This window comes from Moschus berezovskii, chromosome 6 (assembly GCF_049115385.1).
Source record: "Moschus berezovskii isolate FMDL1 chromosome 6, NW_MosBer_1.0, whole genome shotgun sequence".
Classification (NCBI taxonomy): domain Eukaryota; kingdom Metazoa; phylum Chordata; class Mammalia; order Artiodactyla; family Moschidae; genus Moschus; species Moschus berezovskii.
This window is the reverse complement of record NC_142465.1, coordinates 116124870-116140487: the sequence shown is the minus strand read 5'-3', so window position 1 is coordinate 116140487 and position 15618 is coordinate 116124870. Positions and strand designations below refer to the sequence as shown.

The 15618-nt window shown below is 41.2% G+C and overlaps 1 protein-coding gene across 1 annotated transcript in view; it reads right to left on the bottom strand.

Annotated features, from left to right (window-relative positions):
• The window catches only part of EP300 (EP300 lysine acetyltransferase), a 64441-nt gene that overhangs the window by 11203 nt on the left and 37620 nt on the right, over positions 1 to 15618 (bottom strand). The window contains exons 11-22 of the mRNA XM_055394137.2: positions 15344 to 15421; positions 14796 to 14905; positions 13212 to 13349; positions 12035 to 12472; positions 10257 to 10436; positions 9909 to 10053; positions 7948 to 8066; positions 6146 to 6385; positions 5640 to 5728; positions 3749 to 3829; positions 1840 to 1896; positions 1162 to 1239 (exon numbers count right to left, since the gene is read on the bottom strand). Of these exons, the coding sequence (XP_055250112.1) occupies positions 1162 to 1239; positions 1840 to 1896; positions 3749 to 3829; positions 5640 to 5728; positions 6146 to 6385; positions 7948 to 8066; positions 9909 to 10053; positions 10257 to 10436; positions 12035 to 12472; positions 13212 to 13349; positions 14796 to 14905; positions 15344 to 15421 (1753 nt within the window). The remainder of the gene's footprint in view (positions 1 to 1161; positions 1240 to 1839; positions 1897 to 3748; positions 3830 to 5639; positions 5729 to 6145; positions 6386 to 7947; positions 8067 to 9908; positions 10054 to 10256; positions 10437 to 12034; positions 12473 to 13211; positions 13350 to 14795; positions 14906 to 15343; positions 15422 to 15618) is intronic.

Here is a 15618-nt window from a genome sequence, read left to right as displayed (position 1 = left end):
CATCCCCTCCCCAACCCTTCCCTTGAACAGAGCTGGGAGCAGCCTCATTCCTGGAGAGCGAGAGGTAGCGTGGCAGTAAACACTTAAGTGTCATAATGGACAAAAATCCACTTATTTCCACTATCTCCCAGAGTTGCTCAAATTGATGGCCATTGAGTCAGTGATAATCTTACTAGTATTGAAAAAGCAGAAATGAGATATGGTATTGAAATTTGACTGATGGTAATAAATGTGCACCTTGGTTACTCCTGATGATATCCAGCCTGGGCAGATGTGTGGAGAGTACCCAAAATACAAAACACGAGGCCCAAGAGTATCTAGTTCACTGACGTCTGAATCTCATCATTTTCATGCATCTCTGCCTTTCAGCGGGGAACACCCATGTTACCTGTTATCCAACTGCCCAAAAGACTTTACATAATTCAAACTCTAACCAGGGCCACCGTTCAGTATACAATCTCACTGTAATGTTCTCTCGGAGGCAGAAACAAAGTCATCGTTTTGGCGTTCTCCATTATTCATATCATCCAGACTGTCTACTGCAAGATTACCAACATTCAAAATCTGTCAAGTTTAGTTGACACAACTAACACTAAGGGCTATCCTGTGGCTCAGTCAGTAGGAGTCTGCCTGAGCAGATAGAACGGTGGGAGAGCCGTGTTCTATCCCTGGGTTGGGGAGATATCCTGGAGAAGGAAATGGCAACCCACTCCAGAATCCTTGCCTGGAAAACCCCATGGACACGGGAGCCTAGGGGGCTACAGTCCATGGGGTCACAGAGAGTTGGACATGACCGAGTGACTAACACTTAGCTGTGTCTAACTCTTCCTTGCTAGTTTCTAGGTGCTACAGATTCCCTGTTACCTCCACTGATAAATCCTCTATATTTACTTCTGATGCGCAATGACCACCAAAGAATTTAGAAAAAGTGAACCAGCAGAGAGAACTGTTTATACATGGACTAATACAATGCATTAAGAGAAGGCCTGTTCTGGATTCCAGGTTCATTACTGTTTCAAAACTGAACTTTAATGACCTTTACCCAATCCAGAGAATAATTCTAAGAGGCAATAATTTTGACGATAAAATACAGTCATTGCAAAGATGACAAAAATGTGCTGAAGTCTGCAACAAAGTCTGGGGAAAATACTGATGCCTCACCCTGATGGCCAGATGATCTCATGATGAAGGACACAGATCTGATGCATCTTTCTCCCACACTCTGTACACTCAACAAACCTGCAAAGGCAAAACGTCGAGTTAAATCCAAAACTTTAACCAAATCAAAACTGCCGGTATTTCTCATTTTCTGACAATTCAAAAGATGGCCAAGATCATGTCCAAAGAACAGAAGTAGCAGTGTTTAAAAGCTCTTTAGTGTCAGGTAGAGCGAATCTCAAACACAGTTAAATCCAGTCATTTTATGGAGTAAAAAGTGAAAGAAAAGATGACTGCTGCTTAAACCTCCGAGTCTGACACCATCCTGTCCATTCCAGGAATGCCTAGTAACAGTACATCTCTGTACCTCTGAAAGGTGTCGCAATAAAGGAGGGGATTATGAAATGGTTGGAAAATACAGAGGACAAGGCTGGAATAATGGCACTGAGCAGAGGTAGCTTGGTGCTTCACTTGAACCTATAAAGCACCAAAATATTAGGGAGATTTAGTGAAATGTAAATATAAACCATAAACTCCATTTTTAACATTTCTACCTTTTCTGTTAGATGTAGGTTACAGATTTAGCCCAAGAATAATGACATCATCACAATGGATGCACAAACCAAGAGAATGAAAGGAGGAAGGAAAATGAAAGTGTACTACTCAAGGGGAACTACTTACAGTTCAGGATCCAGAGTGTCATTTTTTCTCTTTGAAAATTGTTCTTTATTTATTGTACTAAGGAAAGAAGAGGATACAATAAGAAAAAGCAACACAGGAAGATTATCAAGTTGACTATTGTTCTAATAACCAAATGACAAAAACCCCACCCTGTAAGGAGATTATTTAAATCTAAGACTAAATCAAGGAAATACCTGGTACATTCTTAGCTCCCACAAAACACACGTTTGCATGCCTATGCTTTTGGAAATGACTTTATAGTAAATCTGTTCCCACTGACAGGAGAAACCAGTAAGACCTAAAAGCATGAATTTGTACTTTTTTCTTTTCCTTTTAAAATCTTGCCTACTACTCTTAGTGTTAGGTATTTATACCTTTGAATAGTGTAATGTTTCTAGCCAGCTCAGTCTAGCAGTATGAAAGACAGTGTGTACAGAGGGAGCTAAACCACTATTTAAAAAAAGCATTTTTTAGGACAGTCCAGTCAAGCAACTTTTTATATCAATAAGAAATATCAGCATTAAGAATACATAGTTCAGGTTACTGATAGGATTAGTCAAAAAAAAAGGGTTCATTAGAAAAATCTCACATGGCCTCCTATCCTGAAATCTAGCCTACCACCCTGCTCATAGTCTCACAAACACAGGAGGCCACCTAAAACAAACTTAAAAAACTTTAAAATTTTTTAAAGTTAGGGGCCTAACTTTGACTACTGTGATTCTTCCTCATGAAAATGAAGCGATTTCCCCACTGAAACTGTTTTCTCCTAGTTACAGACTCCAGATTCATTGCTACGTGCCCTAAAGTATTGCTACCCGAAGTGTGTTCGGAAGACTGTCAACCTTGATGGACCTGGGAACTTGTCAGTAATGCACGCTCTCAGGCTCACTGCCAACTGCAGAACTGGAAGAGGGGTTCCTACACACTTCAGAGACCTGCTGTCCTAAGGTACAGAACTTGTGGTAAGCGTGCCTCCCTTTTTTGCATCAGGGAAACCCACCTAGACCTGACTTCCCTGGTTAGCCAAGGGTTAGAAAATCTCAAGGCTCAAGGGAACCCAAACGAGTACCAGACCCCACCATTTTATGTCAGTGGTGACTGAAGGAAAAGTACAACTTTTCAAAATCCAATTTAAAGACACCAAGTTTTTCTCAGAAGCCCCGTTTTTACTAGTAACATAACAATTCTGAATTGCTATGGGAAATGTTCTGAATTGCCTGTTTATTATAGGTTAAATCGGAAGAGAAGCAGAATATTTAAAGGATACCAAATAGTTCTTTCTTCCTAAAAGAGTTAAAATTTGACGGTTTGAATCTTAGAGATTAGAGGCAGTTTAGGCAATGTTTAAAACATTTTCCTGGCATTTACCGAACTACAAGAGCTTGTGGATTGCAGAAGTCCAACCAAGTCTCTTTACAGTAAGTCATTCTCAAAACCTCCTAAATCCCTAATGATATTATGGTACACATGATTCTAAGGATTTTGGTATTGTTAACCTTTATGAGAAGGCTATATGGTGGTTATTTGTTCAATTCTCCTCAAACTCAAAAAACAATTAATGATGAAGTTACCTTGCACTCCACACTTTCACTTTTTAGGAGAAGCTATTTCCTTGTAGAAGGAATCTATGACCATCCAGTACTGCTGTACTCCCCTAAATCAGTACTGAAAGAACTGCTATCATCAAAATGTTCTCCATCCCATGCTGACCAATATGGCAGCCACGAGCCACAAATGTCTATGAGCAACTGAAATTAGAAATTTTAAATCTTATTTTAATTTGCATTTAAATAGCTACCTGTGGCTATACCATCCTGGACAACAAAATCCAAGACCACTGAGAAGCCTGAGCACGATCATCTGACAACAAACTGAAAAAACAGTACTTTCTAAAATAATAGTTACTTACGTTTGAGGTTGGGAAGGGTCATCCCCCAAAGAAACGCTCTCCCCTTGGATTTCATTGAAACACTTCTCACAGAAATGATACCTGTCGGCAAGAAGGCCATACTGGGGTGAACTGTTCCGTTCACACAACACAGCCCAAGCCAAGCAACGAAGCCACCAATCACAGCAGGCCAAGGAGGGGGACGGGAGCAGAGAGCAGGTCATCAACGGCGACAAGGACATTCAATGATGCAGATTTATGGGCACCACAGTTTGGGTTTTGGTTTTTGCAATCAAAGCCAAGTGCAGACAACGACAAGCATGAGGGAGAAAAAAAAAAACACAAAACAAACGAAGAAATGAGGGATTGCAGGGCAACAAAAAACATAAAAGCAAGACAAGACAACACAAAGCAGAAAGCCAAGGCAAAGCACAGATTAGCATTAAATATCTCAATGGGATCACAAGTAGCAAATGATTACAGCAAATAAACAAGTCTCTCACACAGACATATACCCTTTCATTTGAGTAATTAATGCTACTTGATGCAAATAATCAAAGATAGGATAAACAAATATCCACTATGGACATAGTACTAGGAAATAATCAACTAGAAACAATTTTGGCCTGAAAAAAACAAAAAACACCAATTTCTCTTTGATCCCAAGGAAACCACAGTGTATAATAAAAAGTCTGCACAAGCAGTTAAATATTGATTGTAGCCACCTAGTTTGAGAGGGAAATGAAAGGCCGTGGTATGTGCAGACACACGATTACATATTCCTTGGTACAAAGACTGAAAGCACTGTAGAATGGTATTTAAAATCCAGAAATGGCATATAAATGCCAAGATTATAGCATGAGACTATAGCTTGCCAGCTGTCACTCGCTTTTTTTGAACACAAAGTGCTAATAACAACTTGAGACCCATTTTCCCCTAGGTTTTCATGAGTAAAAAACTGTGGATTCTTACAACTACAAAGCATTAGGAGAATACACCTAACTTTTTGTAAATAAAACAAAAAGTTTAAGTGATTTTTTCAAAGCTAGAAATACAGCTGTAGTGCACAAGTTCAGCAAAAAGCCACCACCATGGGGCTGCTGTATCAAGTACTGACTGTCCAGCCATGCTCTTACACTGCCTTAGAGCCCCAAGACAACACCCCATGCCAGGTACACTGTTGATTGATTTCACAAAATAAGAGACAAATCATGATTAATGAATGCAATCCGTGTGATTCCAGTCCTTACTTCAGCAGGAGAAATGAAGGCAGAAGTGCCTAACTTATTAAAAGCATACCATCCACTGTCATGTGCATCTTGTAAGGAACAATCCGGTACCGAGCTGTTTTTGGAGGTGCTCCTTTTGATGTACTTAATAGAGAAAAAAGCAAGTACCTGGGATCCTCCGATTTTATATGCTCCAAGGAAAACTGAGGAATTCATTGCACACAAAAAGGGAATTATTTCCTAAAAGATACGGCTGGCTAACAAATTTCTGGTTAAAAGTTTTCTGGGTAGTTTTGGGAATTTCATGGAGAGATAGACCAATTAGTTTGACAATTTTCTGTTTTGCCAGAGGCTGTGGTAAGCTATAAAAAGACAGTGGGAAAAGAATGTGGAGCCTGGAACATAATTCCATGTAGGCTACCAATTAAAAAAGTTTCTTGACTTCTTCATGCCTTGGGTTCCTGCCTTATAAAAATACGGGCCCAGACAACTGACACAAGGCTCCTTTCTACTAGAAAATCATGTAATTTTGCAAAGGCAGAATGCAAAGACCAGAACTTGTGCTGTACAGTTGTTTTCAAGCAAGTCACACACGAACCATGACTGTATGTGTGCTGGTCCATCCGCATGCACTCCCTGGACACGCGGACACTGTGACCTTGGTCCACACAGGTCGAGCTTACCTGTTCTGATAACTGTAGTAAGTGGCATCACGAGGGATTGTGCATAACTGTTTGCCATAGCAACAGAGTGTCTGTGGAGAGAACTCCAACTGCAAGAGAAACCATTCGGTGAATATGGTTTGAAGGGCAAGCTAAAATATTTACACTGGCAAATCAGAAAGAGAACTTAAGCCTTAGTCCTCATTATGTCTCTCAAAATGGGCAATTGCAGTTTCCAAGACAGTTCACCAAACTAAAACTATTCTCATTTACTACTGTATTATTCCACCACTCTGAGGTAAGCTTAATAGTTGTTATTTCTCCACCAGTTACCAAAGAATTGAAGAGGACAGGAGAAGCTCAATGTGAATTGGCACGCACAGGAAAACTCGCACATGCCAGGCACAGTGCACCACAGGCAAATGTGACCAAGTCCCTAACTCAAGATGAACTTAAAATCTGATGACTCAAGGATTCTAACTGGTCAAGTTTTCAATGTAATTCTTATCTGTGCAAAAATTTCTTACCTTTCTGCCACAACAGTATCCAAGGCTTTGCATGACAGGGTCAATTTCTTGTTCGAAGACCTCAGACAGCTTGGAGCAGTATTTGTACACCCGTGATGTTTTCCGATTATATAACCAAGCATTGTTGAACATGAGCCAAATGTCATCCACATACTGCCATGGCTCCTGATACTGTCCAGTGTCTAACTTCCTCTTGATGGTAGAAAGATCCATAGGGCTCTTCACAATATCAAAGTAATCCTAGAAGGACAAGTGACACCAAACAACATTACCAAAAATCTCAGCATATTCAAGGTCCACAGCATAACCAGCTATAACCATTTAAAAATTTCTAGGTAACGCTGAATCTTTGGTGTGTCTGAATGTCCAAAGAAATGACTGATGCCCATCACATCTTTATTTATTTAAAATATATCTGTTTGTTTATTTGGCTGCATTGGGTCTTAGTTGTGGCATGTGGGATCTGTCCTTGAGGCACATAGGCTCCAGAGTTGTATCATGAGGGCTCCAGAGCACTCAGGCCTGGTTGCACCACAGCATGTGGGATTTTAGTTCCCCAACCAGGGACTGAAGCCAAATCCCGTGCATTGCAAGGTTTATTCTTAAGTCACTGGACCACCAGGGAGTGCCCCAGCACTTCCTTAAATCATCAGTCTATAGATGTATTAAGTAAACGGGAGCAGAGAGAAGAACGACTATCCCCGACTTTCTTGTTGTTCAGTTGCTCGGGTGTGTCTGACTCTTTGTGGCCCCGTGGACTGCAGCTCACCAGGCTCCTCTGTCCTTCACTGTCTCCTAGAGTTTGCTCAAACTCATATCCATTGAGTCAGTGATGCTATCTAACCATCCCATCTTCAGTCGCCCTGTTCTCCTGCCTTCAATCCTAGACTTTCTAGTAGTAAGCTAATGGTCTATAGGAGTGATTCCAGACACTTTATTATAGTGTGTGTGTGATCAACTTAAAGACCAAGAAGCAAAGACCCTTAGCATTTTAATACTAGATGGGGCCTACAGATGAAGCTAAGATCACTGGTGATCCATCTATAAAAACAGAGGGGAAAAAAACAGAAGATTCCAACAGATTTTTACCCCCTGAAGCACTCCAATGCCTTATCCAACACCACTTAAAATCCTCAAATGAAACTTGCCAGTAGTCTGGTGTACAAAGGCAACTTTAAAAGCAGATGAAGCTAATTTGGGTCTATCTTTTCAATCATGAAACTACTGCTGCTCAACTGATAAAAATAGAGCATATGAGCCAGCAATCCCACTTTTAGATATATACCCAAGAGAAATAAAAAGACAGACACACAAATTTGTAAGTAAACATTCACAGGCATGCTATCGTCAACAGCCAAAAAGTATTAAAAAACCCAAATAACTACTGACTAATGAGACGGTAAAGAGAATGTATGTCCTTCCATGCAAATGCTGGTGGGTCGTGAGAAAGAATGCGGTACTGATTTGTGCTACAGTATGGACAAAACACTGAAACCATCACGTGAAATGCAAAGAGTCCCTCCATCTGATGACATGTCCAGAGACTGAGAGCAGACCAGCAGCTGGGTGGGAGGAGGGGACTGTGGGCAGAAATGGAAGTGACTGCCTATGGACAGAGTTTCTTTTTTGGGATGATGAGAAATGATCCAAACTGACTGTGGTGATAGTCGCACAATTTGGTTAATACAAAAAACCATGCAATTGTACACTTAAATGGGTGGTTTGTACAATATGTGAATTCTATCTTAAAAAAGCTGTTAACAAATTGTAAGAGAAATGAGAAGTACCACCCACATACTTACAGGGATTCCTAGAAGCTGAGGGTCCACAGGCTGACGAAAGGGAAGGGATTCCGGATCCTGTCGGTAAAGTGCCTCCAATGTTGGCATCAGTGCCTGTCGTAACTCTTCAGGTTTGAAAACTTAAGAAGAGTATATTAGAAATTAGTTACCAATTAAGAGAAAGAGGGGGAAAAGTTCAAGTCGAAACTGTAATATATACTTCAAGACCCAGAAAACACAAAATTCCCTACATTGTCCCCATGAAAGATCATTAAGGGTGTTTCTATTTTCTGGTTCAGACAGATCCTTTAAAACACCCTGTCTAGTCATCTTTAAATACCCTTCATGATTCAGTTAAATTTCTTAGTCAGAAACCCACTTAGTCTTGACCAAGTAGCAAGAGAATCCTAAGTGCTCCAAAAATTTATGAAAAGACTTTGTCAGCTTATTCCAAATGATACGATGGGCAGGGGATGCTGTCAAGCAAGAAGAGAAAGAAGCCATCCCTTCACAATATCAGCCTACAACAAGTCAGAAATTAGACCTGGTATTGTCCTATCACCAAAGGAATCAGAACCACGGAAGGCCAAGTGTCCTTCGTTAAAATGTTTGATGTTTTAGAGCTTTAACAGTAGACATATTTACTGTTTCAATGGCAAATGTTAGTTTTAATTCTAAAGAGAAAAAAAAAAAAAACTGAATTGTTATCACCAGAACAATGTACTCAGTTATCAAATTATGCTCAAATGTGTTCTCAGTATGTTTCCCAAAAGTCAGGAAGATGTGCTGGTGTGTGCCAAATGGAATTAATTTACGCTCCCATTTAAGAAGCTGGCCATTCAGGGTCCATCACTCTGAGCAGAAGCTTATTTCTTCTATTTACAAATTAATTTCATATTCAAGACGGTATATCTGTCAGTACCTTGAGTATTTTTTCACCAGATGGTGGGGGCTGCCATGAAAAATTCAAACAAATAGATAGGAGAAGCTTGTCTCTCATATTAATATTTTGCTGTGTTCAAAATAAACAGAATTTGAGCAAATTCATGAGATTAGCTGTTTTAAATATAAATTCCTAATAGTAAGACTGGGTTTGTTGCAGCCTACATCAAAATCACATTTCCATATATAAAACTTTTTATTTTTTAGCAGGATCTTAGTTCCCCAACAAGGGATTGAACCCCATCTCTCCTGTAGTAGAAGCATGAAGTCTTGACACTGGACAACCAAGTCTCAACAACCTTATTTTAAAATAATTTTTTAGCCCCATCATTTTAAGGTACATTGTATTCATGGAACACTTTCATATATATCATCTCAGGATCTAACAGATCCCCTCTAAGGTAAGTAATACTACCTGTGACACTGAAGTGGTCCCTAGAGCCATAAAGTTTTAGTCCTAAACTAGCTAGTAAATTAACTTCCGTGGGATCTGTTTAACACTCTCTGCTTAAGCATGCTTGCTTGCCTCATTACCATTCAGCAGCATGGTTCAGAGCAGAGACTCTGAATCAGCCTGCCTGGACTAAGTGAACAGGGATAAGTTATTGCACCTTGCTTGAGCCTCAGTTTTCCTGCCTGTGAAACAGGGGTCAGGGACCTCGCAAAGGGGCTGTGAGGTTCTCAGATGAGATAAGGCAGCTTGTGTCACAGTGCCTGATGCACAGCAGTTAACAAAGAAAACAAAGAATATTATTATTGTTATTATTTCCTGCAGTGTGATCCAGAGTATTATTTAATAATTCCTGTCCTCTGAAATAATTCTGAGTAGTTTGCCACGCAGCGACTGCTGGAAGCAAATGCACTTAAAGGAAAGAAAATTCCTTCTCCAACATTAGTAATAATGAAGACCAGGCCCAGGGCGCCAAGCTTAATGAAATCACATGCAAGTTCAACTCCAAGGCCCAAGAGGCCCAATCTCGCTCTACTGAAGTCTTTCATTTTTCCTCTGCCTCCACAAACCCAGAGCCTAAGAAACTTACTCTTCTTCTTTGACTGTCCTGGGGCTGGAGATGACTGGGTTGCTGAAGTACTTGGCTGGTCTTCTTCCTCTTTCGTTTCAGTTTTCAATTCAGTGCCTCTCTCTTCAGTTTCTGTAGGTTCTACTTTACAGTCTTCTGCTTTAGTCTAGAAGGCAAGGCAGGAATTTTTGGTATTCCAAAGACATGTAACTGAGTAGCAGTACCATCACTATCTTATTTTACTCTCCACTGTGGATGGAGCTCAAGACCCTTTCTCATATGGAAATCAGTAAAATGAGACCTAATTATCAGAGTCCTTTCCTGTAACATGTTCCTAACCCAAAAAGGCAGTAACTGCCCTCCTCTCACCTCTGGAATATCCTCCGGCTGAGTATCTGCTGGTTCTGGTGCCTCCACTTCCATTTTAGGCTCCATTTTTACTTCCTGTGAAGGCTGCTTCTCAGGAATGGTCTGAGAATTCACTTCCGTGCTACTAGTAGATGGAGGGTTTGATGCCTGCCCTTCAATGCTTACAGCTGGCTGGGAAAGCTGGGTAGAAAAGGGCGGGAGAGAGGAAAAAAAAAGTCCATCTATTACAAAACCAGAATTTAGGCTATATGACAAGATGGCAGAATAACCACCTATTTCTAAGCTAGTGTCATTACACCCATTTATCGTGTTTTGGGGCTTCCTGGGTAGCGCTAGTAAAAAATTCACCTGCAAGACAGGAGATGCAGGAAACATTCGATCCCTGGGTCGGGAAGATGCCCTGGAGGAGCAGTACATAGCACCCCACTCCAGTATTCTTGCCTGGAGAATCCCCGTGGACAGAGGAGCCTAGTGGGCTACAGTTCATAGGGTCGCAGAGAGTCAGACACGGCTGAAGTGATTTAGCACGCATGTGCATGCATGGTGCTTTCACTTCCTCTACCTAGTTGGCCCCCTGAAGTAAATCTTGCTTAAGAAAAGGAGACTGAGGCCTAACAAATAGTTGCTGACTCTTGTGTATACAGTCAGCCAGCCAGTGTTTCTCCAGGAACGTTCTGTGATAGTGCCTGGCAGGGAGGTTTCAGAAAGGACTGCCTCAGAGGAGCTCATATTTATAGAAAAATGGAAAGAAAAGAATGACTGATGGCAATCTTTTAGTTTTAACTTCTCCTTAGAAACAGTTTCATATGTACAAGTTGGGAGAAGATAATAAATTCCCACAATGAGCATCTGTTCTGAGTCATCACATTCTAATGGATAACTAACAATCTCTATTTTTCCTAAGTCTTCCAATAACATATCTCTTAATGGGAAGTCACTATTTTCATCTATCCTACATAGAACAAATATACCTTTTTGCATCCTGCCTTTTCTTACATATCAGAGGCTAAGATGAACCAGTCACACATGAACAATGTATTAAGAAGTAGCGATGACTCACAGCACTTCTCAGTTTGCCAACAGGACAGACAACTGAAGTGATCAAGTAGAAAGTTTGAACAGTGACACGCAGAGTTCTGTTAATAAGGATGCAACTGTCAGGTGTACATCTGGATTGCTACACAGGTAACACACCTTTCACAAGGAGTGTTTCAGGCCCTTATGAAACACCTTCTCATGAGTTTTCTAACTTTGGCTAGTACCGCAGACATTCATAAATCAATGATTTTGCTCATTTGCTCTTGAGCACAGCAGTTCAGGCTGTTTGAAAAGATTCTTTAAATATCTGTAAAATTCACGTGTAGTATTAAACGTCTGGTCACTTTTCTTCCCTTATATGCTTTCAAGCCTCTGAATACAAAATGACGGTGGCCAATGTAAGATCTAAACAAAATCTTTGAGGTCCTTCTATGTGAGATATGACAGCAAAAGTCCATAAACATAAGAGGTTCTAGTCTGAGGAGGCGACAATTTGAGAGAAGAAATGACAGAGAACAGACACGGGACAGGAAATTCCCCCGAGGTCCAGTGATATGGACTCGGCGTTTTCACTGCCATGGGCCCAGGTTGGATGCCTGCTCAGGGAACTAAGATCCTGCAAGCTCACCACCCCCACCCACCTCCCACCAAAAAAAAAAGAAAGAAAAAAGAAACTGCACTGAAGTAGTGTAAAACTCAGCACGGCTGACCCAGTTCTGCCTAAAGCCCACTCTGCTTACTGGAGTTGCCGGCTGCGGAGGCAGCAGGGGTGCTGTTGGGGTGGGCACAGAGGCTGCTGTGCTTTGCTGGGACAGAGGCTGCTGCTGCGCCTGGTCGACTGAAGGAGCAGCAGGAAGCGAAGGCTGCACTTGGGGAGGAAGCTGTGTTGGTGGTGGCGTAGGCGTCTGTCTTGGAGGTGGATGGAGAACCTGGGACTGCGGGCCAGGTGGCATGGCTGGAGGTGTAGGAACAGGGGCTGGGATTGCTGTTGCTGGTGGCTGCTGAGCCCCTATGCTAGGGGGAGTATGGTGAGGGGTGGGGGTACGACTAGGTACGGGTGAGGGGGAGTTTTGATGCAGAGCTGGTTGAGGGAGAGGGGGACAGTGAATGTGGCTCCCTTGAGACCCAGGAGGCATTAAAGGAGAGTTCACAGGACAGGAAGAACTGGACATTTGTGCCTGTTAAAAGGAAAAACATAACAGGATGCAATTCAGAACAGAATCAAATATTTACATAGGCAGGCTATATACATTTAACAGAAATCAGCAATGAGTGCTTCCGTTTCAAATGTGTCAAAAACCCCATTACTGGGGGCCTGTCTTTGGAAAATCCAACCAGTATAGTACTTAGTTAAATAGATGTCTCAGGCGCTGTGGGGGCATGGGACAGGTGAACATGTTGTTTTCTAGCCGTCCAATGCTCTCTTCAGCCAAAGTTCTCTCTTCTGCTTCGTAACGCTCAGTAAGATACCATTTTTAAAGAGTTCACTGTTTTAAAAACTGGCTAAAATGGTTTTCTTTAAAATCTAATCTCTTACTTGGGCTTCCCTGGTAGCTCAGTTGGTAAAGAATCCACCTGCAATCCAGGAGACCCAGGTTCAGTCCCTGGGTGGGGAAGATCCCCTAGATAAGGAGATGGCAACCCACTCCAGTATTCTTGCCTGGAAAATCCCTGGTGGGATACAGTCCATGGGGTCACAAAGAATTGGACATAACTGAGCAAATAAACCACAATCACTTTTTTCTTATTAGCAAGGAATACCACTGCTGTATCACAGAGTCATCACTTCACGTTTAGAATACTATGTCCATAATTATTTCTATTAAAGGCTTAATCCTGATGCCCTTCTCTGTAAAAACCTAGATCAAGAGAAGTTTAAAAAAATCGCACAAATTTAGAACCATCTGTGAGACATACTTGAGACACTGGTGCTTGACCGCCAGACGGAGCCAAAGGCATGTTTGTTACATTCATTCCCTGTGTTGAGAATTGAGTCTGAGGAAGAAACTGGCTCTGGCTGGAAGGCTGCTGCATGCGAGGCCCGTAGCCCATAGGCTGTACACACACAAAAACAAAACAAAACACAGAGCACCAAGTTGCTTCATTTTAGTTATTCTACTAAGGCTGGAATCACCAATTAATTGCTCTGGCCCTGCTATGGGAGGGTGGGGAAGAAAAAGAAGAAAGTGGCATGAAAGCAGAAGACACTCATGCCAAGATACTGGAGAACAGCCTCACTACTTACCCTAAAGCCCACTCTAAAGAAGTTACAAACACGCATCTGCGCCGAGGTACAGAGGTAACTGTCTTTATACACTGCTTGTTTATAAGTGAGGAGAGCAAATCAGTTTCATGAGGTTTTTGCTTATGTAGGTATTCTTAAAGCACAAGCTGTAAGACTCCACAATGAGTAATTATGGATATCAAAGGCCCAAAGCTTCATAATCTAAGAAAGGTATTTGTCTCAGAGATTAAAATGAAAAATAAAACCCCTCGTTAAACACAGCAGACCAGAGCGAGATAACTCCAAAAAGGCCCAATGATTGATAGTACTAACTCTGAGAGGTAGGGTAAGGGCTAGGGGCCAACATGGAAAGGTGGATGACAGGTTTAGAATCTGCGTAAGGAGCAATGAGATGCTCAGAGTCCCTCTTCTCCACTCTTGAGAACCAGACAACTGCCCCTCCATCACCCGTGACAGTCTCCTCCCTGGGCAGGCTCTGTGTTTGGGGAAGATAGGCATTACGGAAGAGAGCTGGCTTTGTCAAAGTGTGCAGACCGCTCAACACTGAGTGAGACTCCAGGCAGTGGCGACTGGGTGCTGTTACAAGCTTTCCAGTGCTGTGACTAGATATGAACAGTATCTGGAAGCAAATACTCTTGTTTAGTGTTTATTTTATATAAATTATAATCAAGAGAGTTCTTAACTGTACAGGATCTTATATACTTTAGACATGCTTTTCCCAATTAAAGCTGTAAACAGCTTTCATGCCATCATATAAGTTCTGAAATTACCACTTATGAAGCATTCCAATTTACAGATGTACCATAATTTAACCATAATGAATCCCTTAATGTACATTCAGGCTATGGCCATTTTCTAAAGCAAATTATATAATATGCCACCCTTAATATGAATTTTCTTCAAGTTATATCCTTTTAGTATCTCAGGAATTATGTCTATAGGATAAATTTCTAAAAACAACAAATATAGGTAAAAAGAGGTAGGTGAAAATTAAGGACTTTAGTATTCACTGCCTAATTGTGGTATATGGTTTAGGTTTAATCATTTAATCATGTCTGTGTTAAGGGCTAAATACAACAGAATTCCACGCAAAACAAAAAACAAAACAAAACAAAAAAACCCAAAAACAACAGCATTAAGAACTAATTGCACATAAACACTTGTTTAAGCAAGTGTTAGAATTTGTTGTCTCAGAGAAAAGGAACTTTAAAAAGGTCAAGTAAAGGCCAAAAAGATGACCCAGAGGTCAAACTTACCGGGTTAAGTGTTCCAGTTTGAGCTAACTGTACATGGTGCTGAAGAGGAGAGGTTTGCCGGGGTCCAATAGGGGGCTGAGGCATACTCATCTGGCCAAATTGATTCAAACCTGTAATCAGTACAAAATGCTAAATCAGAACACCATGTGACTGGAGAATAAGAGAGTTTTCTTTATAATTCTATGCCATTTTATCAGGACAAATAAAGGAACCGGCTTCCAACTGTGAAAGAATCTCTGTTTCATTCACAACAGCTACAGAAAAAGTCATTGTTAATTAATGTATGGTCTCAACCAAATTTGGATGGAATAAATCTCATCGTGGCTAGTTGTTTTTAAATGAATGCTTGATCGTTTGTATCTTTTGCTCCTAGACCTGCCAGTCAACCTGCTCTTGACCCTCCCTCCCTCCCTGGGCTCCTAATCTAAAAGGCCTTCTGATTTCTCAAGTAGACAATCGTAATACCTGCTGCTTAGTGGCAGCAGGAATCAAGGCGACAATTTTAAGCTTGTAATACACTAGGAATTCTGTTAAAACAAAAACCTTACCAGGTTGTGGAGTTACCCGAGGCATCATCTGGTTTGGCACACTGCCACGGATCATAGATGGATCAGGGAGTGGGCCATCTAGAGCAGAATAGAGAAATGTTTAGAAACGCAATGCACCTTTCAGGCAGCTGTTCCCGTTTAAATAAGAGTCGTAATGTAAAGAATATGACTATCAAAAGAATAAAGGTTTGAACTAGAGAGGAATCTTAAGAAAATGCTTTTCTGCAATACAAGAAAATGCCTCGAAATGGTTTTAGTCCATTTCTTTATAAACC